General features: G+C 36.5%; 1 protein-coding gene across 3 annotated transcripts in view; it reads left to right on the top strand.

Annotated features, from left to right (window-relative positions):
* The first annotated feature begins 3,762 nt into the window (after nt 1–3,762).
* LOC103522791 overlaps nt 3,763–27,564 on the top strand; it is a 65,847-nt gene continuing 42,045 nt past the window's right edge. The window contains exons 1-3 of one of the 3 annotated variants that reach the window (XM_008487888.3): nt 3,763–4,143; nt 6,046–6,242; nt 17,092–17,840. In XM_008487888.3, coding sequence (XP_008486110.1) covers nt 3,868–4,143; nt 6,046–6,242; nt 17,092–17,122 — 504 coding nt within the window. In that variant the 5' untranslated portion in view covers nt 3,763–3,867 and the 3' untranslated portion in view covers nt 17,123–17,840. Of the gene's footprint in view, nt 4,144–6,045; nt 6,243–8,852; nt 9,329–17,091; nt 17,841–27,564 lie in introns of those variants that run through there. The other 2 variants (XM_008487894.3, XM_026832797.1) reach the window with 2 other exon arrangements.

Here is a 27,564-nt window from a genome sequence, read left to right as displayed (position 1 = left end):
AATATTTTATCCGTTGCTTGGTGTATTATTCACAGAAAAGACCAGAAGAAAATCCTGAAATTTACAAGTTGCTCCCAAATCCTCCCAATTTACAAGTAGAGATGATGGTGGTGGATTAGACGATCCTTTCTAAAATCTTGAAAGCTACCCTTTTGATCTATAAAATTGTTTTGCAATGCAACAGGGAAAACCTTACTTCGAACGTGGTATTAAATCACAAAATTTAGATATCAACCTGACAGAATCTTACAAACCATCCCTTGAGAAATATATCACCTTATCATGAAAATAAATAGACAAGACAAATAGATTAGATTATTACGTTGAAGTTCGTGTTATCAAGTGCTTTAAAACTTCTTCATGTCTTAATATCATGATGGGGAGAATCTAATTATTTGTACAAGGCAAAGTTTTAAAATATACAGGGTTGGGCACAAAAGTCAATAATACAGAATACGACCAATGTGTTGTGAATAAAAATCTAGAGTGCACTCACAACAATGGACACCCTGCATAACTGTATATGTTATGCAACCATTTTAAAAATGCACTTTCTTTTTTTTTCTCTCTAATTTGAACTAGCAGCTTAATTTTACAATATGTTTACTCGTACCTACTTTGAGTAGAAAAAAGCACAAATCATAAATATTTATGTAACTTGTTTTATAGACCTTGCAATTAAAAAAAAAAAAAAAAAAAAAAAAAAAAACGCCATTGACATATTGTTTACAATAATACCGACTTGGTTGCGTACATGGCTACATAAATAAATACATAAACTATATATAAAAATTTAACTATACATAGCTTTTTCTATGACATTGCCAGCTGCTGGATGCCAACATTGTTTTGCTCAACCCTGAACCCGAATACACCATTTTCCCCATTTCGCATATTCATTATCAAGGAAAGCTGACGAGGAGCGCGCTTTGTGTAGAATTTTAAACAATTTTTTACCCAGTCTTTTCTTTTCTGCTGAGAATTTTGTGAATCTCATTTGGGGAAAGTTAATTGCCTGTGGATTTTGTTGTGACAGTGAACGCTTTGTTTCGGAGCTTATCGAATAGGGGAGGGAGAGGAATCATCAATTCATTACATATGATGGCTTTTAAAAATGCTAAATAAAGAAACCCAATGGAATAAGGGATTAGTCGTGAGAAATCACTGATTGGGCTGTTCACACTCCGTGTCCTTGGAATCACACAGGGTTCTAAACCAGGCGTCCGTCCCATAAAAAGCACATTTGGGAAAAGTTTCATATATTACAGGAGAAAACAAACCCCCTTGAAAACCTTCCAGGTACATACCCACATAACCTAATTATGACGTCAAAATTATGCGAAATAAGTATGAACTGAAATGTTGTAAAATTGTTTTCAGGAACACAGCTCAGATAGGTTGAGAATAGGTATTTCATCCTGTTTTCACTTGAAACCTTGAAAGAAATGTGCCATACCTTGATATCTGTGTAGAGATCCAATGGCAGCAACTCCAGGAAGTCATGTGTCACTCGGTGGCAGAATTTTTTTTCTTGAGACGGCGAAAAGTATGAAATATTGCCGTCAAATTACAACCTCTTTTCCTCCCTTCGTCTCTTTGCCCACTCCTCCCTCCCTTCATCTCTTCGTTCTCCCTCCCCTCTCGTTGAAGCTTACATCATTCGCTTGTCAATATGTCAATTTTCTGATTGGAAAAACTGTAATGCTGTCGAGAATACTAATTCCGATGAAAGCGAAGTAGCAAGTTGAAAGAAAATACCTTGTAATGCGAAAGACAGGTCAAAATATGCTGAGGTCCTACCAAGCCAAAATAAGAGGTTCTAACTAAGTCAAAATATGAGTGAGCTACCAAAACAACAACAGCATAGAATGTCATTTTCGCGAAGGTACTTGGTACAAAACTGCAAATGATAGAAAGAAATGGGTCACAGAATTGTGTTTGAGTTATTCCTATCTCTACCCCAATGTCAACCAATCCTTCAAGCTATCCTTAATACAAAAATACCTTCATTTTTACAAGCTTTTTTTACTTTTCTTGTATTTTTTTTTTTTTTTCCTTTCTTTCTCTCACATTTCTTTTTTTAATCAAGTTAAAGTTTCCGAGCAATTCAGTGGTGAGGAAAATTCCATATTCTCTCCCGCTGTGAAACCTAATGGTTTATGAAATTTGTATTGGAAACCTCTTCAGTGTTTTCAGAGCCTCTAATTCCCTATTTCAATCCTTTTTACGCCAGCCTAGTTAGCTTGGTTGGTAGCACGTCTGCCTTGTAAGCGCTAGGCTGCGGGTTTGATTAATGCACGGGGCGGATTTTATCCTGAACGGATAATGTTCGTTCTCGGAACGGCTGGTTTCTCCTTTCCTGTCTTCCTTCTCTCTTCGATTTTGGGTCGATAAGACCCTAGGAGTTACAGTTCCCTATGTCAAACCTCTTGAAAAAAAAATCAGTTTCTACAGGAGCAGTGGTCATTTTCCCGAAAGGGAAATTCACCTTTGCTCTAAGGAATTATTGCACAAAGAAAATTGTAAACTGACCCTAATTCAACCTAATTTGTAAACTAATTCGACCTAAAGTCAAGCAGGTCAGCGATGTAATAAATAATTAATGCATCTCTATTGATTAATTACCTGCTTTTAGGGGAGGCGGGGAAGAGGCTATTTAGTTATTTATTGACTTGCCTCGAACTATACAGGGTGTCCCGCAAAGGACTGTACAACGCTTGAGGGTTTCATGATTACAAAATTTCATCAATAAATAAATTCTTCAAATTAAATCGATCCCAAAGGCAAGGTGAACCTAGACCTTGCCCAATAGAGTATGCCTAAAGGCATGTGATGTGTTCCGATCCACTTGACCCCTGTTCTAATAATTGATGCAGGACCTAGTTCAAAAGATATTTAGGATTTTAAGGGGACAAGGTATGAGAAACAGAAAATCCTTAATAACTCCACCCCTGACATCGGATCTGACAATTTGCTTCATATGATAGCCCTTTAGGTCTTCCATCAGACTTCCAGCGTTGTACGGTCGTTCGTGGGACACCCTGTATACATAACACATATGTACAAATTTCATGTGAATATTTCACAGGATTTTATGCTGCCTGTGCTTCATTATTTACACAAGACTCACCCGAATGCTAATTTCTATGCCGCTTTATCCTGCCCTTAGTACACATTGTCTACGTAATTATGCTTTTTACCATTCTCCCATTTATATCTTGCCTGTAGACATTACTGGGTCCCAATATGGTCCAGTGATTTCAAAATTAAAACCACTCTTTTTGTATTTATCTCTTTTTGTTCTTCCTCCTTCTTTCCTTTGTCTTCCTCCCTGTCTTTTACAACCACGCCTTTCTCCTTTTCCTCCCTCTCCCTGTCCTCTCTCCTCTTTCACCACTTGTTTCTCCCTTTCTTATTTTTCCATCCTTCCCCCCCTTATCTCTCTTTCTCCCTCTATTTGTCCCTATTTCGCGCCCTCCATTTTCTCTCTGTCTCTTTGTTATTACTATTTTTCTTCAATTTTTCTCGCAACGTTGTTGTGTTCTGATTATTTTTCGTTCTTTTTTAATGAATTTTTGTTTTCTCAGAGATTTACCATTCATTTTCAAAAAGCTAGTTTTATCGGATCTTCTTTCTGTGGGAAAAAGCTCAAAAGGAACTAGCGCTTCTCACGACATTACCTTTATATATATAATTAGTATATTTCTACAAGCAAAAGTTGGTGCTCACTCTGTGACATATCTAATTAAAAAGTAAAAAAAAAAAAAAAAATGCAATTATTTCTTTTATAAAACTATATTTTAACCCTTCTCTGTCTGTTTGATTTCTTCTGGACTCTCTTTAACCCGTTGAAAACAGTGAACCAGCATGCGAAAACTAGACAAGCCCACGTTTTTGGATTTGCAACGGAGTGCCTTCGATTTGTACAATGACAGTTACAGCCAGGAGGACATCTATTATCCGAACCCGATTAACCCCTTGCCTGCCTCGAAGCGCACTAACCCGTTGAGTGCGAGCGGGTACAAAAGTGAAGACAATATTACGATGACGTCACAGAGTAAGGGGGATAATAACAGTAGTGAACATCTGATCAGTGAAGACAACGTGTCGACCAGTGCCGGATCTATTCAGGAAAAACAGCAGGTGACTATAGCCGTTTTCGGCTTGTGGAATTTTCATAGTTGAGGTTCCCATTTTCCAAAATAACACCATGAAAATTCCAAAATGAAAACTCCGATTATTATAGACTTTTCTCTCTCTCAAGATTTCTCGTTTTCACGCGAAAGTTCAAACATGGAGACCGGAGAGGTTAGGGTGTTGCCAGTTCAGCACACATGGTATCATGAAGAACATTACATTATCTGTTTCAAATTTGGCAACGTTTTATTCCGAGTTATAAAAAGACTGACTAGGTATAGGTTATTTCTCTTTCTTTCACAATTTCACATCCTTTGAAAATTCCCTTATTTTGCCAGGTGGTAAAGCTGGGATGGACAAATCTATTCCAGGAGGATAAATAAGAAATATCATTCTAGTCTAGTTTATTCTAGTCTAATATTGTGCATTTACCTTTCACTTCTACTTCCTTAATCGTCTACTATCCTCTTTTTATCTCCTCTTCTAAAACATCTCTCGATCCTTCATTTATTTCCTGTTTGTCTTCATTCGTTCTTCTCTATTTCTTTCATTTCTTATCCGTAAAGTTTCTCCTCTGCAATACAAACATTTGTTTAGAATTGTTTGTCCTTATTCAAAGCAATTTCATTTCAGCACCCGACTACAAACCCCAGGTGTATAGCTTCCTTCTTCTCTCTCCTTTTTCTTATTTTCTTCGTTTGGTCTTCTTTTCTTTTTTCTCTCTTCTTTTCCTCTTTCTATCTCATTTGCATCTCAGTCTCCCCTTTCCATTCTCCCAATTCTTTTCTACCTTCTCTTCCTCTCCATTTCCTTTCTGTGTGTTTTCCTCTCCCTCCCCTGTCTTTCCCCTCCTTTCTCTCTCCCCTTATTCATCCTTCTCCTTCCTATCTTTTTCGTTTTCTTACTCTCCTTTATCCCCTTCACTTAGGTACTCTTGTTCTAGTTTTATCTTTGGATTCTCTTGAGATACGTATCTACTTCTTCTTTTCTTGGTGTTTATTCTTTACTGGATTTGCTCTCTCTCTCTCTCTTGTTCTAGTTTTATCTTTGGATTCTCTTGAGATACGTATCTACTTCTTCTTTTCTTGGTGTTTATTCTTTACTGGATTTGCTCTTTCTCTCTCTCAGCTGTTTATCTCTTTCTCTCTTAAGGTCCGACCTCAGACACCTAAGTATCAACTTACTTTATTGCGTTCTTTCCCTTCCTCATGAAAAGCAAGAGATTTGCTGTTGAGTAGTAAACATAACACAAAAGACTACACATATGTATGGAACATTACAGGAAAATAGTACACATTGCATATGAAAGATTACACGAAAATAGTACACATTACATAAACTACCACGAGATACTACAGATGACATTATTTTTATCACATGAGCATAAACTGGTGATGTAATGGGACTCTCAAGTCTCAATTTATGTGTTGAAATGAAGCACTGCAATTGCACATAATTATGTAGATATAGTTTTATTTCATGACACACATTGGGTATGGGTAGTATGTTTGAGGAATTTCAATTTGAAAACACAACAAACTTGGTATCTATTTTTGTAATACAGTATTCAAAACAATTCAATTCTTCCAGAGCCCTTATAAATTGCTAGGCTAGGAACAATATAAAATAGGCTTCTTGAATATTGTTTGGAGGTAGAGATCTGTTTTGCCGTGCCTCACAGAAGCTGCAAAACAAAATATGGTGTCCTCGAGTTAGGACACGGCTATCTTGTATGGTCCTTTTTAACGGTTGCGGAAGGATAAATCCATTACTGAGTGACACACTGCACAAAAAGTCCAACTCCATACACAAAAAGCCCAAACTGAGGTTTAGGTGAAGGGGCTAGATAGCCTTAAAGGATGGGTTAAGCTTCTAAAAGTGACACACTGACGCACGTTGTCTTCACAGATCAGCATTATCGATGACGGCGACATTAAACTTGGCAACGCGCGACTTGGCAACCCTGTCGTGCGCGTTAATTTCCCGCCCGGCACCAACACGCTGAGTCGACGCACGAGTCGCGTTATCAACGCGATCCGACGCAGGTCACGGAGTATGAGCGCATGGAGTGATGTCAGCCGGTCCAGCTGGAAACTGGAAGAAAGGTAAGAGTTTTCGCTTTTTTGAGGCTGCGCCAGTTTTCTAACCTGGCAATTCGACGTCTCTTTATAGAACACTTTAAATTGGCTAAAAAAATAATAATAACTGAAGTGTAAATGGATAGCAAAGCAATATGATACCTAGCTAACCACCCTCAAAAATTGCGAATGAAATGAGCATCCACGTCCGGCAAGTTGGACTTTCATATCACTGCGCTGGGAACATTCGACTTTAATTTATTGCACATTGCATACCTAAAATAAAAACCAGGCGTTCATACAAATTGTTTGGTCGGTGACCAATGGACCATACATTGAAATTCAACTGTAGAGTAGAGTTCCACTATTTTACAACCCTTCCTCGCCTCACGCCTCGGTGACATTTTCATTTGAAAACCTGACCACAGATAAATCTCCCAGGGCTAGGTGGTAGAGAAAGCCCAGTGGTCAATACTCGAGGGTATAAATTTATTACTTTCTATTTTTTAAATTAATATTATCGCTAGCAGTAGAAGCAGTGTTATTATTGCTGGGAAAAATGATAACCCCATTACGCGATTATACTTTTTTCATTCTTCATTAGCAGTAGAAGCAGTGTTATTATTGCTGGGAAAAATGATAACCCCATTACGCGATTATACTTTTTTCATTCTTCATGTACACTTTTTTTATTTTCATTTCCTTCACATATTAATCAACTCTCCCTTCCTCCATTTTTACTTCCCCATCCCTTTCTCTTTATTCCCCTCTATGGTATTTTTTGCTCTCATTAAATAAGATTAGTCAAGTTTTTGTTTTTTCTTCTTTCGTTTTCAAGTTTTTCTCTCTCCCACTTCCTCTCAATCTCTTCACAAGTTTAATCCGTCCTCTGCTTTCCTCCGTCATTTATTTTTCCCATCTGTTTCCTACCAACTTTTTCAGTGTTGTTAATTTGCTGTGACTCTTCCTCTTTTGCTCTTTCTTTCTCCTTTTCTCTCTCTCTCTCTCTCTCTCGTCCCGTCCTTCATTCGAATAGTTGTACTGTTTTTTTTTTTCTCTCTCTCTCTCTCTTTGCCCTATTTTTTTCGATGGTAATGATCCCATTCATTTCTCTCTCTGTCCTCGTCCTTCTCTGTGTCCTGTATTCAGGTAGCCATATTGTCTATTTTCCTTCTCGTTCCCCGGTTTGATGGAACAAAATGGGTACTAAATGATGGGCTTTGGTACAAATTCGCAGCAAAAGTTGTGGTGCTAACTTCACGCACCTCCTATTTTTACTTTTTACATTTGTAATGTTGCCATTCATCTCTCCCTCTCTTCTCTCTCTGGTTACACGTGCCATTCAAAGTGTAAATATGTAGGTTTCTAGCTAGGTAGCTACATACATACATACATACATACATACATACATACATACATACATACATACATACATACATACATACATACATACATATGTAGATCCTTAGAAAGTTTTGCTCCAGGTACAAGTATGTTCTTTGAAACTTTGGAACCATTGTCTCATATTTGCATAAAAAAACGAAGTAGGTACCTACTCCCTTGAAACAACTGGAAGAAATAAGATATACCTAAGTAAAATACCTTTTTCCTCTGTTTCTTACTTATTGTATACATATTTATTCGTCCTAGAAAAATATTTACGTATTTTCAAAGCATTTCTCAGTCCAAAATTTTACAGAAGTAACTTGGGCAGCCACAAACCGTAGGTAGGCACATCTTTTCCTGCCTGCTAATCACAAAGTAGTTATCTACGAATAATCTGCTAATAGGATTGTGTATTTATGTAGTAAACTATGTCTATTTGCACACCCGCTAGTAGCCCAAGGCTTTTGCGGATAAATCAACAACAGGTGCCGCGTCCCAAGAAAAACCTTTACATCTACGCGTTTTGTAAGGTTACGTGGGAAAAATGTCCGTTTTGTATTTGAAAAGTTAACCGTCACTATTCAAGGGGAAACACGTGCTCTGCAGTAAACATATGATAACACATTGATTTTGTAGCAGCATTAGTACTACAATCGGGCCACTAGAGAGCAGCACTGCCTGATGGGAAAATTCATCAAATGGGAGAAACTTATGGAACCTTTTGCTGTATCGCCAACACTGCAAAGTGTACGCAATATCAACTTGGTCTTTCAACCGCATAATGTTTTTAAATGGAAAGTGGCGCTGCTAGAAAATTTCCCAAGTTCCTCCCTTTTGGTTTACTTCAAAATTTCTTGTTGACATTTTGTTTGGCTTTCTCATTTTCTCACTAGAGGGCGCCATATGTAAACACTTAGGGAAGAGGATTTTTGCTCTGGAAATGGGAAGAAAAAGAGGTTTTTCATGGTCTTCCTGCTGATTGAAGTTCTCTCCAAGTTCACTTGTTAGAGCCTAGAGGTCGCTACCGTGTATGGAGGGAAAAAGTTGAGACGTTATCTTACAAGGTCATCCAAGTGCAGGTGAAACCAAGGAATCCAAGGATTTACTTCCGATGAATCTCATAAGAAAGTTTCAGAAAGGTACTATAAAACCTTGGTGTAATGAGATAGTACAGTTGAAAGGATTTTCCTCATACACCAAATTTGTTGTCAGCACATTACTATCATTCCATGTGTTTTCTGTATGTTTCAGGTAATGGGAATTTCACTATTTTTCCATCTTATAGCTACTAAGATTTCATTGTTCCGAGTCGGTAAGTAATATATTCTATTTTCTATTGAGAAGAAAAGTACTGTTCTGTCAACTCGCGATTTTGATTACAAAATAAATTACAGAGAGAACAATAAAATACTAAGATCTTTATGAATTATTATTATTATTATGAATGCTAAAGTATCTTTGAAAGAGTAAAATATGAACCTTTTTTCCATTTCTGTAGTACCATGAGAGTCCCATAGTATCAGAACATTAAAATATAAAACATTAAGATAATGTTCGTTCTGAAAACTTGAAAATCTTTCCGAATATACCTACGCAAAGAATTTTCCTTGTTCTTTCTCATCTAAACATTTTCTTTATGTCTTCTCATTCATTTCAGTGGAGGTTTGTGATTTACAGTAGGATCAAAATAAGGCTGAAAATGTCAGATATGTATGCGATTTGAGAGTAACATGTGACTATGAAAAATAAAAATAAAAAATAGTGGAGATGCCATAATTTCCATTGCAATGCAAATGATCTAAGTAGAAATGTAGGTACATATTTACTCACAAATGATTTGAATTTAAAAAAAAAAAAAAAAAAAAAAATAGTGGAGATGTCATAATTTCCATTGCAATGCTAATGACCTAAGTAGAAATGTATTTACTCACAAATGATTTGAATTTAAAAACATCTCATATAAAATTCGTCTCTTCAGTTATTGGTCTATTTTTTAAGGCTTTATTTCTTTATCCTAATCCTAGAATTTATCTGAATGTCATCGGTGACTTGACTGAAAATTGAAAACGATTGTAAAGAAGACTATCACAAAGAAATAAAACCATTTCTCTTCAATATTGTTCCCCTTCATTGTTCACTGAACATATTTCGAACAAGAGAAGCGCGACCGACCGTGCTAGACACGTCAAAATAATGCAATTTCATTATTTGCATCTTCCATTCCATTGTTTGCAAAGTTTTTGACTTTTCAAATTTCAACTAAACTTTGATCGCATAATCTTGTTTAGTTTGCGCGTTTCTAGCGTGAAGGTACCTATCCTGGATTTTCGTCTATAAAGAAGTTACACGGTATATCCGTTCATATTACGAAAAAGTATGTTCTTGGGGAATTTATTACAATAGGAGAAGACAAGGTAGATAATAAATTTTGATAAATATTCTTCTCTCCACATTTTTATTTCGCCTCCGTCTCCTCCATTTTCTCAGGTTTTCCTCTCCTTCTTCGTCTCCTTCACCTTCTCCATATTTATTTCAAGATTTTGTTCTTTTCCTGCACTATTCACAGATATCACATCCGTGCTCGGTATTTTCAAGGATTCAATTTCTTTTTCGTCTCCTGTTCTTTATTGCCAGATTTTGCCAGACAACTCGGGATTTTCACTCCAGACGTTTTGATTTCATATTTCATCCAAACTGCTGCTGACAGCTTGTCAGTCAGGGGGGCATTTTCGCTGTTATGTCGTGTCGGTTGCGTTAAACAGATTTTGCTATTACGTGGGAAACGTTTGATTGTTTACCTACACCTACACTTATATGAGATTTTTGAGCGATTTCTTACGTAGCAGTATGTTTTCACCCCAAGAATCCCAATGGTTTGATAAACTTGAACTGTTTCCTAGGGATAAAGTGGAACTCTTTTCCATCTCACACCCTTAAGGTGTGTCAAAACATAGTTGACCCCGTCGATCGACGTCGCGTCGACTGACGTCGCGTCGACTGAAACCGTACACTGCCTCGACAACATAGATTCACCTCTTCACCTCGTCAATGGACGGGGTCGACTATGTGTGGACACAGCTTAATACTTCTTTTTCTTCCAGAGCTTGTGTCTAGTAGTCTAATCAAAATGAATAGTTCACTCTCAGCGAGCGCTTAAAAAATATCAAGTATAGGTGATATCGAGTTAAAGACGTGAGAAGCGAGCGACATAACAGCAATTTCGACTTGGAAGTCTTGGGACATTCCTGCGACAGGTCTGCAAGTTAGGCCAGCCATTCACTATCAGGTTGGCCTGACAAGTAAACCTGTCAGGTCTACCTGATGAGCTGACACACCATCAGGTAGACCTGACAGACGGACCTGATCAGGGGCACCTATCAGGTAGTGAGTGGCTGGCCTTAGTGGAGACTCTCCACTGGCGTATCTTGACACAGTTAGACAAACACAACAGCTCTGACCTTGCTACCCTCTACCATAGAATACTTGATAGCATTTCTTTTCTGTGATAACAAATCAATACGTTATCGCCGAGGATATACATAGCTAACCTAGATAGCCTTCGTCGTAGGGTGTCGGAGGTTCTTGAGTGTTGAGGAATTTCCCAGATACTTGCGAGACTTCGAGTATTTCGGGTGGGAATAGTGGTATGTGGAACGTGCGTTAGGTGATAATGAGGGTGGATGTTCCTCATTCATTTGTGTGATTGAGAAATTCATTTCTCTGAGTTTTATTCATCATTTGTAGTTTTTCCTCTACAACTGTCTGAAAAATCTAGGCTACATGTAAATAATTATGAGGTGGTCTATGAACGCTGGACCTTTTTCTGAAGAGCCATTGCTGACCAGTACGTGTTCACTCTGATTAAGCCTTCATGGTTTTATGTATAGTTTCAAAGAGGTGGATGTTGAAAGTGGCATTTTCATCCTATGCTAGCAAATTGCTCGTAGTAATAGAATATATTCCATTTTCTATTTTTCAAAAGCACAATTTACTCACACATACATCATCCGAGCTATCAGCAACTCTAATAACCAGAAAGGAGAACAGGACCCTTCTGTTCTGTCTATGGTAATAGGATTGATAAGACTGGTGTTACATTTCGAATTGAGACCGAACGAACGTCAAATGTCATCAATAATATTCCCAACCCGAACATTTATGACAGAAGCTTTAAACAGGAAGATGTATTCGAAAAAATGAAATCACAAACTGCAGAGGCGAATTTCTAAAGGGGGTATGTAAAATCGTCGCCATGGGGATTTCGTCAGATGTGATTCGAGTATTCTTTGTCGAGTTGTCGACTGATCGTATAACAGATTTGACCCAGATAACTTTAGGTAATGCGGAAATATGAGTTTGCAGTTGAATTTGCGACCAAGATTACCCAATGCATGAGATTGACTTGAGTCGAACTTTGAATTCTGAAGTTATGCAGAGAAAACGTTCACCGTCCACTTACGGTTCGTAATTTTGGTATCTTATCTTCCCCATTTTCATTACAAGAGACCGTTTAGCGACGCGACGCTAGACGATACTTTTCACCAAGAAATTACTTCCAGGAATCGAAAGTTACTCATCTGCCTCATCTACGCCCCTGAGACGCGACGCTAGACGATACTTTTCACCAAGAAATTACTTGCAGGAATCGAAAGTTTCTCATCTACGCCCCTGATGATGAAATACGAAGACTGACTGAACAACATAAATCAATCACAACTGCTCCCAATTGACAATATTTATTTTTTATTTCCCATAGAATAAAACCAAGCACTAGGTCTGACATGCAGTGGTGACTGGAAAGCTGAAAATTTGGGAGGGAGAAGAAAAAATTGGTCTTGATTTTGAGACAAAAAGTAGAAGTTTTTTCGTGATGTTTTCAGCACTTGGCTTCTTCTACGACTTTTTTTTATGTCAACTGGACACTTCTGTCTTTCCAGCCAGACCGGAATATGGATGGCTGGATCTGACGGACTTGTGCGGTAGATTTTAACTTTTCTGGTAAAATCGCCGGAAGACCGGAACCTGAAGTGGAGAGTGGATTAGGTAGGTATCAAGATTAAGACCTACCATATAATAAGTTCATGGTTTTATGTATAGTTTCAAAGAGGTGGATGTTGAAAGTGGCATTTTCATCCTATGCTAGCAAATTGCTCGTAGTAATAGAATGTATATATTCCATTTTTTATTTTTCAAAAGCACAATTTACTCACACATACATCATCCGAGCTATCAGCAACTCTAATAACCAGAAAGGAGAACAGGACCCTTGTGTTCTGTCTATGGTAATAGCACGGTTTTACTTCTTTGAGAATGTACAAAGTTTAACGACACGGTAAAAGGTGCTATCGCGATCAAATGTCTTTGTAAAGGATGAACGATACCATCTTTCACGCTAAGTATCGCTGATGTTCGTGCTCTTAAAATTATTCCTCCGCTATGCTCCGCCGCTTGCCTAGAAGATACAAATCAGGAAAAAACGAATTTAACGACTTGTGACGTCAGGCGTGAAATTCCAATTTCCTCTGTTTTCTCTCTGGAGACAGCAGAAAGTTTCTCAAGGAAGTCTCGAGTTTTGTTTTGCAAGTTGTCGCCAGAAGTGTTCGGCGAAGTGTCAGATTAGAAGACCATGGTAAGTCGGTAGCAGACTGGCAGACATGTTCTGTCATCTTCAGATGTTACCGAGAATATGTCCTTTCACTATCTTTTGGTCGTATCTTGGCAAATATTGTGTCATCAGACCAGGAAAATTCTAACTGTAGGATTGTATTGTTATCAGATTTTAACAGGACCGTGATCTTATCTTGACAAATGTTATGTCATCATCAGTTTTATTTTTACCACGGAAATTATATTCAGTAATCTAGGATAGTTTTTCTTTATTGTTGCGGAAAATTCAACTAAGCTTTCGAATAGAAAGGGAATTTTTCTCCATCATTGGAAGAAAAAAAGAAGACAATAATTTATGCAACCGCTTTTCAAATCGATGAGGAGGTGACATTTGCACAACGTTTTGAGAATTCCCGAGCGTTTCAAACTTGCATTCACGAGGAGTTGTTAAATAAATCTTGTCACCATCCTGCACGTTTGTCTCCAACTTTGTACCCTTGAAAACAGTAATGAGATCATAACAAGCAGTGTCAAAGTTTCATGAAATAATGCGCTGTACTGTTGAACTTTCAGTATGTGATAATAAGATCATTTCCTTCTGAGAGTTCTGAGAAAGTTGGTCTTTATCGTTCCCTTGTGAACGTTTCTTGAGATATCTTCAGATTCTTCAGCAATATGTTGAGACAATAACTTAGGAAATTATATTCAGTAATCTAGGATAGTTTTTCTTTATTGTTGCGGAAAATTCAACTAAGCTTTCGAATAGAAAGGGAATTTTTCTCTATCATTGGAAGAAAAAAAGAAGACGCCCGAGCGTTTCAAACTTGCATTCACGAGGTGTTGTTAAATAAATCTTGTCACAATCCTGCATGTTTGTCTCCAACTTTGTACCCTTGAAAACAGTAATGAGATCATAACAAGCAGTGTCAAAGTTTCACGAAATAATGCGCTGTACTGTTGAACTTTCAGTATGTGATAATAAGATCATTTCCTTCTGAGAGTTCTGAGAAAATTGGTTATTATCGTTCCCTTGTGAACGTTTCTTGAGATATCTTCAGATTCTGCAGCAATATGTTGAGACAATAACTTGAACCTACGCTGACAACAAAATAATTATTAGTGGAGATGCTAAAATGCTAATTAGTGAAGATGCTAAAACTTCCATTCACGTGTTACTTAGTCAAGGGTCTTTGGCATTTGAAGACGGGGTTTGCGGTGTGATTTATACCCTACGCTGACAACAAAATAATTATTAGTGGAGATGCTAAAATGCTAATTAGTGAAGATGCTAAAACTTCCATTCACGTGTTACTTAGACAAGGGTCTTTGGCATTTGAAGAAGGGGTTTGCGGTGTGATTTATAAATAAACCAAGCTTGATAACAAACAGAATACGTAATTATTATTGTAATCCATTGTAATTTGTGCACAGAATAGGTATCAGATCAAAGATAAAATATGATCTAGTTTCCTTAATTGGAGTGCTTGGTTTGCGTGCAAACAGTTATTAATAGGGAAAAGCTCTATTTCACAAGTCTGCACAAAACCTCGTAAGAGACTGGAACTAGAATAATCTTTGACGGTGTCAAACTTTTAGTTAAATAACTTAGTGCTAATTCTGTATGTAATTGGTTTATCTCAAAGGCAATACGGTTTATCCCAAACAGAACTCAATTTATATGACAAACACAAGTTATCTCAAAATTTTACCCCAGACTATAGTGCGAGTAATAACTTGTAACTTGAAGGAAAGCATACAAGTTGTCGAGTTCACGGATAGACGCTGTAGAAAAGTGTAGACTCTGCTGCACCCTGTTCAGAAAAAGCCTCAAGTCAAAATTCATCATCAATACAAATTCTGGAGCTCCGGATAACGTTAGAGTCTGGAGAAGAGAGGAGCAGGTCTCTCTAGAATTATCTTGCACACAATTTCATTACCGTGAAAACTTTTCCGATGAACTTTTTAGTCAACCTCGTGGTGAAAAACATCGACTCCCTGACTCGTTCTGTACATAATTTCATAATGAACCTCTTTTGCCTATAATTAGGCTTGAGTTTGGAGCGGATCACGTGATGCCTTCCCATTCACGTTCCCTAATTAGATGACGATAATGGGCTAGCGACTAGCTAGGGTGAAATGGGAGATTTGGCGTCTCCACCAAGGCGCTACAAAATATATTCTAAGGAACTAGAAAATTTTCTAATGGGGATTGTTTCTAACGAGACCCATTCCTGAGTGGTGAGACCTATTCCACTATTAATTAATAGGAATTGCAGCTAACGAACTCAGCTCCACTCTAAATGTATGTTCTATAGAGACCAGCTAGGGTGAAATGGGAGCTTTGGCGTCTCCACTGCCAACGCACTAGAAAATATTCTAATGGATATTGTTTCTAACGAGACCTATTCCTGAGTGGTAAGCCCACTAGTAATAGGAGTTGAAGCATATGAATTCAGCTTCACTTTACTTGCAAGTTTCGGGGGAGAACTCCTCTTGAAGTGTTTTTCCTCTGACTGAAAGGTATTAGAGACAACATGAACTCGTTACTTAAATAGATATCTTTTCCTTCGAATTCCCATCTCCAGTAATTTTGAGCTAAAAGTCATGGTGCATCTAAAAGAGCCTAGAGGAGCTGTGTGTTTGTTGTTAATTATTCGATAAAATATTATTGTTATTTTATTGTTCTTTTTGTTTGCAACTAATCACATGAATTTCCAACTTTTTTTTATGATATCTGCATGTTGTATTCAATTCAAAATTTTATATCACTGTGATTCATTTTCTCGTTTTGGGTAAGAGATGGGATGAGTGATGGAGTATTCTGCTATTTCTGATAGTTATTTATATTATGATGATGCTCAAACTTTGCTTGGGGGATTAATCTTCTGAATAGTCAGAGAATACAATAAGCTCTGCAGGAAAATGTCATTATTTATTTGCTGTAGGTATTGTGGAAGTGCATAATGTTCTAGTAATGAAGTGGGTATTGTCACAGTCCTCCATCTTCTTCAATGTATCTTCATCCTTCCGAAGTTTCCTTTCTTTTCTATGAAATTATACTACTCTGCCCCTGGATACCTAGGGGTTCTCAGGAGTGTCACTCGTTACTACTGCTGTAAAAACAACTGCAGTAACTAAGCTCTTGAGGAAATAAGTTCCCTGAGCCATAAATTACCTTGTCCTGTATTGACAGCAGAAGCTGCGGTTTAATCTGTTTGCACAGTTAAAGTCAATTGAGTAGTCCAGACAAGTTACTTTTTGCCTCTTCTATTGATTCAAGAGGCAAAGAACCCACTAGGAAAAAGTGTACAAAATTAGATTAAACCATGTCCTCTGTGTGAAATGAAACAAGGCTACAATTACTGAAAAACACTCGTCGGTAAAAGAAACATTACCGCAGGCAAGGAAAAGTTTTAAAATAATAAAAAGTCCCGTGTTATCCTGGATTTAACATGAGTAATTTCTCGTGTTCTTTGTGCAATTGCTTTATTCTTCACTTCCCTCTGTTTTATTAGATCCTCTGCTACTGATTGCTTGTTTTAATTAATCTAGTTGTTTTTCAAATTTTATCCTCTAGTTTGTTGTGTTGTGTGTGACATGGTACGTACCTATGTGCGTATAGTTACTATTATCATTGTAACCTCCGTGATGCTTTTGGAAGGCGTATACTTGTTAAAAACCCCCCTGTAGATCCAAGGGTACCTTTTTTTTTTTTTTTTAATTAGATTTTAGACCTTAGTACAAAATATATGGCTGTACATGGCCAATCGTCATACATGGACTAGCAGCTTAATTTTACAATATGTTTACTCGTACCTACTTTGAGTAGAAAAAAGCACAAATCATAAATATTTATGTAACTTGTTTTAATGTTTCCTTACAGAAAAAAGAACTTGAGATTCTTGAGAACTTAAATAAAGACTGGTAGTGTTCATACATTTTCCTTTTTTATTCTGCTAGAGATTACTGTTGAAACATTTTATAGTGCTGTGAACTATTGTGAACAATTTCCTGTACTTAACTTTTCGTTCAGTCTGTATAAAAACTAGAAACAGTGAGAAAAGTACTAACCACGTTCCTTCCATTTTGCAGCTTTTTCCCTCATTTTAAAGCTATTTTTCTCATTTTAAAGCTATTTTTCTCATTTGAAAAGAACGTATTGGAGTTTTCGCTGAAAGTTAACATCTTTAACATCAAAATACCGTTGGATTCCCATCAATTCCATTCAGAAACTCTCATAAATAGCTTGGTTACATGGAATAAAGTCATTGAGAGTAGTTTTTTTTATACCTTTGAAGTTTTTAGTTTTGTGAAATCGAAATGCAATTTCCACCTTATTGTTTTGACCTAAAATTCAATTTCTAAATTTTATAATGAAATCAATGACGTTCATGTAGGTATTTAAAATGAAAATATGTAAGTGACTAATTGACTATAAACTTATCATTAAATTTTCTTGTGAACTGTCTACCACTAGAAACTTTAGTGAGACTAGAGACCGAACAAAAGAAAATATGTAATGTGTTTTATATCGAAATCGTGAATCATAAAATTATTATTACCTACTTTGAAACTCATTAAACTAATGAAAAAACATTGCCCTTGGAGATTTAACTATACCGTTTTCGAACTATGATTCATTTCTCTCTCTGTCCTCGTCCTTCTCTGTGTCCTGTATTCAGGTAGCCATATTGTCTATTTTCCTTCTCGTTCCCCTATTTTTACTTTTTACATTTGTAATGTTGCCATTCATCTCTCCCTCTCTTCTCTCTCTGGTTACACGTGCCATTCAAAGTGTAAATATGTAGGTTTCTAGCTAGATACCTAGATATGTATATATTCTTCGAAAGTTTTGCTCCAGGTACGAGTATGTTCTTTGAAACTTTGGAACCATTGTCTCGTATTTGCATAAAAAAAACGAAGTAGGTACCTACTCCCTTGAAACAACTAGAAGAAATAAGATATACCTAAGTAAAATACCTTTTTCCTCTGTTTCTAACTTATTCTATACATATTTATTCGTCCTAGAAAAATATTTACGTATTTTCAAAGCATTTCTCAGTCCAAAATTTTACAGAAGTAACTTGGGCTGCGACAAACCGTAGGTAGGCACATCTTTTCCTGCCTGCTAATCACAAAGTAGTTATGTACGAATAATCTGCTAATAGGATTGTGTATTTGTGTAGTAAACTATGTCCATTTGCACACCCGCTAGTAGCCCAAGGCTTTTGCCGATAAATCAACAACAGGTGCCGCGTCCCAAGAAAAACCTTTACATCTACGCGTTTTGTAAGGTTACGTGGGAAAAATGTCCGTTTTGTATTTGAAAAGTTAACCGTCACTATTCAAGGGGAAACACGTGCTCTGCAGTAAACATATGATAACACATTGATTTTGTAGCAGCATTAGTACTACAATCGGGCCACTAGAGAGCAGCACTGCCTGATGGGAAAATTCATCAAATGGGAGAAACTTATGGAAACTTTTGCTGTATCGCCAACACTGCAAAGTGTACGCAATATCAACTTGCTCTTTCAACCGCATAATGTTTTTAAATGGAAAGTGGCGCTGCTAGAAAATTTCCCAAGTTCCTCCCTTTTGGTTTATTTCGATATTTCTTGTTGACATTTTGTTTGGCTTTCTCATTTTCTCACTAGAGGGCGCCATATGTAAACACTTGGGGAAGAAGATTTTTGCTCTCGAAATGGGAAGAAAAAGAGGTTTTTCATGGTCTTCCTGCTGATTGAAGTTCTCTCCAAGTTCACTTGTTAGAGTCTAGAGGTCGCTACCGTGTATGGAGGGAAAAAGTTGAGATGTTATCTTACAAGGTCATCCAAATGCAGGTAAAACCAAGGAACCCAAGGATTTACTTCCGATGAATCTCATAAGATAGTTTCAGAAAGGTGCTATAAAACCTTGGTGTAATGAGATAGTACAGTTGAAAGGATTTTCCTCATAGGTACACCAAATTTGTTTTCAGCACATTACTATCATTCCATGTGTTTTCTGTGTGTTTCAGGTATAATTAGATAGAATGGATTTGGATGACTGTCAAAATTCCATGATAAGTCTGAATATTCATAGGAAATGATTGACATTCGTACCGACATTCCACAAGAAAGTAGAAAGAGGTTTGCTTGTCAGAGTGCCCGTACAGTTCTTGAAAAGTTGAAAACCTCAAAGAAAGGCAGGGCAGTAAAGAGGATCATCAAGAAAGAAATAAAAGTCCATATGAGGGAGAAAGAAGAAGAAGAAATAAGGACACAAAAGAAGAAAAAAAATGAGACCAACGGAATTTTTCTTTTTCTTCTACGACTTCTAGATACCGAGATAAATCAAGGGCAGTAAAGAGGATCATCAAGAAAGAAATAAAAGTCCATATGAGGGAGAAAGAAGAAGAAATAAGGACACAAAAGAAGAAAAAAAAAAATGATTACAAGTGCGTCGAAGCGCTTTCATACAAACTATCATACGAAAAAGAGAGCGATAAAAAGCGTGTAAAAGCGTGCGGGAAAAATATACATGGAAAGCAAAAGGGAAGCTTTGCAAGATAGATAAATTACATAACATCACAAGCTTTCTGAACTTTAAACTATAACGACCTTGGACCAAAAAAATCGATAATTTTAAAATAAATAATTCCTTTTGGAAACAAATTACCGTCAATTAATTCGAAGCATAAATTTATTTTTACAAAATTATTTATTTTTTAAAGTTAATATTATGAATTTATAAATATATAAAACGTGTGAATTTTTTTTTAAAATATTAAAGATTATAAAGTGTTATATTTTTATTTAATTTTATTAATACAGTATTCTTATGTGTAATTTTTTGTGTTTGTATAAATGTTTGTGGCGGTTATATTTTTCAAAAAAGCAAAATAAAGCCACGTGATTTCAGGTAAATATAATTTATTAGATTAAAATATTAAGTCTGTTTATAGTTTGTGTATATGTTTATTGTAGCTCGTGTTTATGTAGCGGTATTTATAAGTAGGTATTACTATTTTTAAGCTATCCAAGTTTTTTTTTATTATTGTTTGTATGTTTGTTGTTAATTATTCGATAAAATATTATTGTTATTTTATTGTTCTTTTTGTTTGCAACTAATCACATGAATTTCCAACTTTTTTTATGATATCTGCATGTTGTATTCAATTCAAAATTTTATCTCACTGTGATTCATTTTCTCGTTTTAGGTAAGAGATGGGATGAGTGATGGAGCATTCTGCTATTTCTGATAGTTATTTATATGATGATGCTCAAACTTTGCTTGGGGGATTAATCTTCAGAATAGTCAGAGAATACAATGAGCTCTGCAGGAAAATGTCATTATTTATTTGCTGTAGGTATTGTGGAAGTGCATAACAATGTTCTAGTAATGAAGTGGGTATCGTCACAGTCCTCCATCTTCTTCAATGCATCTTCATCCTTCAGAAGTTTCCTTTCTTTTCCATGAAATTATACTACTCTACCCCTGGATACCTAGGGGTTCTCAGGAGTGTCTCTCGTTACTACTGCTGTAAAAACAACTGCAGTAACTAAGCTCTTGACGACATAAGTTCCCTGAGCCATAAATTGACTTGTCCTGTATTGACAGCAAAAGCTGCGGTTTAATCTGTTTGCACAGTTAAAGTCAATTGAATAGTCCAGACAAGGTACTTTTTGCCTCTTCTATTGACTCAGGAGGCAAAGAACCCACTAGGACCCGAACATTTATGACAGAAGCTTTAAACAGGAAGATGTATTCGAAAAAATGAAATCACAAACTGCAGAGGCGAATTTCTAAAGGGGATATGTAAAATCGTCGCCATGGGTATTTTGTCAAATATGATTCGAGTATTCTTTGTCGACCCAGATAACTTTAATGCGGAAATATGAGTTTGCAGTTGAATTTGCGACCAAGGTTACCCAATGCATGAGATTGACTTGAGTCGAACTTTGAATTCTGAAGTTATGCAGAGAAAACGTTCACCGTCCACTTACGGTTCGTAATTTTGGTATCTTACCTTCCCCATTTTCATTACAAGAGACCGTTTAGCGACGCGACGCTAGACGATACTTTTCACCAAGAAATTACTTGCAGGAATCGAAAGTTTCTCATCTACGCCCCTGATGATGAAATACGAAGACTGACTGAACAACATAAATCAATCACAACTTTCCCCATTTTCATTACAAGAGACCGTTTAGCGACGCGACGCTAGACGATACTTTTCACCAAGAAATTACTTCCAGGAATCGAAAGTTTCTCATCTGTCTCATCTACGCCCCTGTTGATGAAATACGAAGACTGACTGAACAACATAAATCAATCACAACTGCTCCCACTCCTCGCTCCCAATTGACAATATTTATTTTTTATTTCCCATAGAATAAAACCAAGCACTAGGTCTGACATGCAGTGGTGACTGGAAAGCTGAAAATTTGGAAGGAAGAAGAAAAAAATTGGTCTTGATTTTGAGACAAAAAGTAGAAGTTTTTTCGTGATGTTTTCAGCACTTGGCTTCTTCTATGACTTTTTTTATGTCAACTGGACACTTCTGTCTTTCCAGCCAGACCGGAATATGGATGGCTGGGTTTGACAGACTTGTGCGGTAGATTTTAACTTTTCTGGTAAGATCGCCGGAAGACCGGAACCTGAAGTGGAGAGTGGATTAGGTAGGTACCAAGATTAAGACCTACCATATAATAAGTAACGTAGGTACATAATTATTATTCCATTTATGAAATTCCCTTTAACTTTACATCTTTCACATTTCCGGAAATTTTCTTTTTGCTTCGCGTCTATTGGGAGATAAAAATGGTGAGAGAAGCACCGGATGTTTATGTATAATTTATTTTCAAATAATTTTATTTCTCATTATTTTATTTGCGTGTTTGCGGCGTGTATGATATAAAAATGAAATGGAAATAGTATACGAGTGAATGTATGTGTTTGTTTTGGGTATAGGCCCCCGTACACGGGCGAAATGTTTGCTCAAACATTTTGCTCGTGTATGGGGCCCTTTATGTTTCTCAAACCGAGCGATGCTATGAGTATAAAGCTGTGTCCACACAGTCGACCTCGATCGACGTCGACTGAAACCGTACACTGCTATGACAACATAGGTTCACCTCTTCACCTCGTTGATCAACGGCGTCGACTACCTATGTGTGGATACAGCTTAATGTGGTAGAATAAGCATATACATTATTATTTGTAGTATGCCTGTACAAATGTACATATTAATGGTTTAGTAAAGAATAGACCTCACCCAGAATAAAAGTCATAAAAGAGAAGACTAAGTTGCGGTGTGAAATGCATTACTGGACAAAATAATTATCCTTGACACTTTCCCCTCTCTTTGGGTCGTGGGGAATGGATAAGTTTGACAATGTCAAAGGTTAAAATGTTAAATTGCTTTTAATTTCGATACCTACTACATTTTAATAGCATTTCCATAGAAGTTGGATCACTGAAAGCTGAAAAAAAGAGAAATTTCATTAACTGAATTAAAATGAAAATATTCAGCAGAATTTTAATTGACTTTTGTTCGTCTTGATTATTACCCCCATTTTTTTCTGGAGACAATAAAATAAAATAATTTAAAAGTTAATTATTTTTTTCTTCTTTAATGGCAGGATTCTCATAACTACAGCATTAGAGAGACAATCTTCTCTTCTGTTTCATTGATTGTCACTGTGCATGTGCAACCATATGGCTTTTGTTGCACTCTGTGCTCAGGTGTAACTTCACCTTAAATAATACAGAGAGGGAAGACTATTTTCACCTGGACCCTGCCAACAGATTGATCACCATAACTTTCTCTGGCAGATCTGAAATAAGATAGAAAAGAAGAGATTTTACATCAGAAAAAAAAAAAGGTCAGAATACCTATACAACACAAACCTACTTTTTTTTTTATTTTTATTATTTTTTTTTTTTTTTTTTTATGGCTACAAAATCAAAACCGTTATAAAACATTATCATGATTTTAAGTACAAGTGCATCTAGGTACTTATTATTTCTTACATCATTTACTTGGTTACTTACTCACACATACCAAGTATTATGATATGAAAAATAGTGTAAAGTACCTACATACTTACTAGTTATACCCTACTTGTGATTATATGTATAGTTCCTATGTTTCTGTGCATCACAAGGCTATCTATGTTCCACCGAATTAGAGTTATGTTCTACCAACATGCCTCCTTATACAATGAATATAAAAAGTCACCAAAATATTTTCAATACCCAAATAGTAGGTACTTGCAAATAATATTGAGCATAACTTCTCTAGCTTCCATGCTGCACTACCAAGCATACTCCGAGGTAACAAAAGACCCAGTAATAATTCTAATAAGAAAGGTGGAAAACTACCTGGGTATAGGTAACACCATGTCTTTCCAGCCTTTCAAAACCAATTAACCTATTGGGTACTTTTTATGAATTTAAAAAAAAGGTCAGAATACCTATACAACACAAACCTACTTTTTTTTATTTTATTTTTTTTTTTTTTATGGCTACAAAATCGTAAAGTACCTACATACTTACCTACTAGTTATACCCTACTTGTGATTACATGTATAGTTTCTGTGCATCACAAGGCTATCTATGTTCCACCGAATTAGAGTTATGTTCTACCAACATGCCTCCTTATACAATGAATATAAAAATTCACCAAAATATTTTCAATACCCAAATAGTAGGTACTTGCAAATAATATTGAGCATAACTTCTCTAGCTTCCATGCTGCACTACCAAGCATACTCCGAGGTAACAAAAGACCCAGTAATAATTCTAATAAGAAAGGTGGAAAACTACCTGGGTATAGGTAACACCATGTCTTTCCAGCCTTTCGAAACCAATTAACCTATTGGGTACTTTTTATGTTAACACCTATCCTAAACTAGGTTAGGTTATGTTGTGTTTGTTTACAAGTTTACATTTGCTTAGGTAGGTATACACTCAACTGGAGTTTTTCTCCTATGGAAAATGTGAATTTCCGACATCAAAACCAAAGTTCAGATGCATAACATAAATCCTTACCTTGCAGCTTTAATTCCTCTCATCTCAGTTCCATGGAAATCTGGATGGTTTGTGAAAAAATCCATTGGTGTGATCATATCTACTTGAGGCAAGTTAGTTGGGTTGGCTTTGGAAAAATCAGCCTCCATAATGAAAACTTGTAAACGTTTCAAGTGTAGGTTCACAGAAAAAAGAACTTCAAGTGTTTAATTAACTATTCTCTGAAAAAAATAATTATTTTTGTCAAATAAACGGCACTCTCCTTCTGTCTAAAACTTGAGGATTTCAATAGAAACAAATACGATTAGCAGCCATGAATCCTGCAATAGGGAGCGATGACGTCATCGCTAAGTCCACCAATCAGAGTGCGTTTCGATAATGGCTGGCGGGAAGACTTATTTTTCAAATTTCGATTTTGATTTTCTCCCGCTGAGGGTATCGTAAAAAAATAAAAAAAAATATTTTTGGACTGTGTGAAAGAAAATGAATATGAAAAGATAATTTATTTAGTGACTTGGAAAAAATCTTCGTTCTCTATTACAAACCCTTCAATTATTTGAATACTTATAGTAAATACCGAGTATTATTGTCCAAGGTTGAAGAAATAACTCACAAAGAAAACGTTCAAATGCATGGGTTAGAAATGTTAGAATTTGTTACAAACAAAGCGGTTTCGTGACACTAAAGAACTATTAAACAAATTGGTTTTGGAGACAAACGATGCACAAGACAAATTTACTGACGGGACAAAGCTTTTCAAATTGAAAAGGTAATAGTTTAAAGCGTCATTAAGACGGCACTATAAGAACAAGTGGAAAGTTGATTTGAACAAATGAAATGGGCGTTTTAACGTCTTTTTCTAAGAAAGCATTTAAACAAGTGAATTATTCACGCGGCTGATTCTCTGATGTTGACATAATTATGGGCCCCTGTGTGTGTACGAGTTATAGGAGGGATAATATGAAGGCCGAAGAAAAATTTGTCCTTTAGGAAAGGTCAATAGTATGCTTGAATTCATTGACACCTGTCAAATACAGACCGAAACAAATGAATAAATGTTACGTTATATTTTTTATTCAAAGTTATGAACGAGATTGTAAATGTCAGCCTGCTATCGTAGTATTCCGCCTGTGATGATATGTTTTTTTTTTTTTTGTGTGCTTATGCCTAGGATTTGTCCTGTTGATTAGTTGCATGTAGTTTCTCGACCTATCTTTGTAAATACCTAATGGTGATATTAGGTTTTGGGTTCTGTGAGCTTTATATTTAAAACTCTAATAGAAGAAGAACCCCACAAAGCTCTTCTATCATCTTGAGCCCGTTTCCTATCCTAAATTATTCACGTCAGGCATCAAGGGGGTCCTTGGCATTTACATGTTATTTACCCATAGGAGACATAAATAATGGGCACAAACCGGACCAGAAATGTTGACCGCTTTTTACTTTCCTTATCCTATAGGAAGGAAAGTAATGTATACGGGAGTTTCTCGTCTTTTTACTTTCCTTATCCTATAGGAAGGAAAGTAATGTAATCGGGTCAAATTTTCGATGGTCAAATTTTAGTGCCAAAATACGTTTTGAGGTCCCTAGAGCCTAAATCCAAAGTTTCAGCCATTGGTCCGTGTGTCTGTCCTTCTGTCTGTCTGTAAACAAAATATCTCGAGAACGGTATGAGCTAGAGACTTGAAATTTGGTATGAAGTCCACAAATGTGACAAGAATTCAACATAAAACTTGTGGTTAGGATAGGTGCTGCAGTTGGCGGCATTTCGGCCACTTTTTACGGCTTTCGACCATTTTTTGGCGGTTTTCAGCTATACTGACTAAAAGGTTAGAGATATTGTAAAAGTTACAATGGAAGAACACCCAAATAAGGATCCTGTTTATTAGTTGCATGTAGTTTCTCGACCTATCTTTGTAAATACCTAATGGTGATATTAGGTTTTGGGTTCTGTGAGCTTTATATATGTAAAACTCTAATAGAAGAAGAACCCCACAAAGCTCTTCTATCATCTTGAGCCCGTTTTCTATCCTAAATTATTCACGTTTTGAGGTCTACTAAGTGAAAAAGTCCCCAGAATTACTACAAGGATTTTATATAATCTCCCTTCTGGAAGATGTTAGAAGGGCTGCACTTGTAAAAAAGAGCTATTTTTACTCCATTCTAACCTCAAACTATTGAGAATGATCTAAATAATGAAGATTTTTTTTTTCTTTTTGAGGTCTTTTTTTTTATTTGACAAAATAATAAACATTCCTAAAGAAAAGAAAGTCTGATTTATTTTTTTATGTAAGTACTATAAAAGCTTGATTGTCTCTGGAAACTAAAACATCAAGGGTTCGCGTCACAGCCATACAAACAAACCTTACCTACCATAGGATAGGTATGTGGGGGGAGATTGGGGTTCCATTAAACCGCTTATCCCATCTGCCAAAAAGGAAGGAGATGGAAAAGAAGATCACATCCCTCCAAAATTTAAGGGAGAGAAGAGTCCCAATTGAATATCCTATCCCAACTACCAAAGGGAAGAGACACGGAAAAGGGGCTCACACCCCTCCACAGTTTAAAGGAGGGAGGTTGGACCATTCACCTGGTTGAAATTTCCCTCCAAATGGTCAGAAAGAGAGGACAGACCGTTTAAAAACAAATTATCTTTCCCCTTCCTCCCTTACTCCCCCTCTTATCTCTCCCTCTATTTTCCGACCCGTCAGTTGACTGGAAATTTTCCAAAACCCTTCAACGTCAAAAAGTGTACCAAGAGACTTTCTTTTAGTAATTTATTCAAATTAATCATTTTTGAAAAATTTCTCTAGCGACCCCCCTGTTCTGGGTCAGTTTGGAAGTTGACTTCTTGATACTTGATTAACTACTTGATGCTCTTTTTTGTGTTTAGTCCTTCTGAAGGTTCCCCCCTAGGTTGATCGTTTTAATGATAGTCTCTGATGGTTCCCCCTATTAGGTTGATTAATATTTGCACTGATGGCAAATCGCTCTCTCTCTCTCTCTCTCACTTTCCCCTCCTCTCTCTCTCTCTCTCTCTCTCTCTCTTTCTCTCTCTCTCTCACTCACTTTCCCCCTCCTCTCCTTCTCTCTCTCTCTCTTTCCCCCTCTCCTTTCTCTCTCGCCATCCTTCCCCTTACTTCCTCTTTCACTTGTCGTCTCTTTTAGTAAATTTTTAACTCTTTACTTTCTTTGATCTTCTTTCCCGTTCGCCTAATAGTAGCGAAATGAGAAACTGAAATAGGATAAAGAAATTCGTAGGAGAATGAGGAGGTGAGCGAAAGAGATTGAAAAAATGAAAACGTGGTGTTAAGTAGAATAAAAAGGGAAGGAAAGAAGG

Source organism: Diaphorina citri, unplaced genomic scaffold (assembly GCF_000475195.1).
Source record: "Diaphorina citri unplaced genomic scaffold, Diaci psyllid genome assembly version 1.1 scaffold81, whole genome shotgun sequence".
Taxonomy (NCBI): Eukaryota; Metazoa; Arthropoda; class Insecta; order Hemiptera; family Psyllidae; genus Diaphorina; species Diaphorina citri.
The sequence above is the reverse complement of the archived record's forward strand: the minus strand, read 5'-3'. Positions and strand labels throughout refer to the sequence as shown.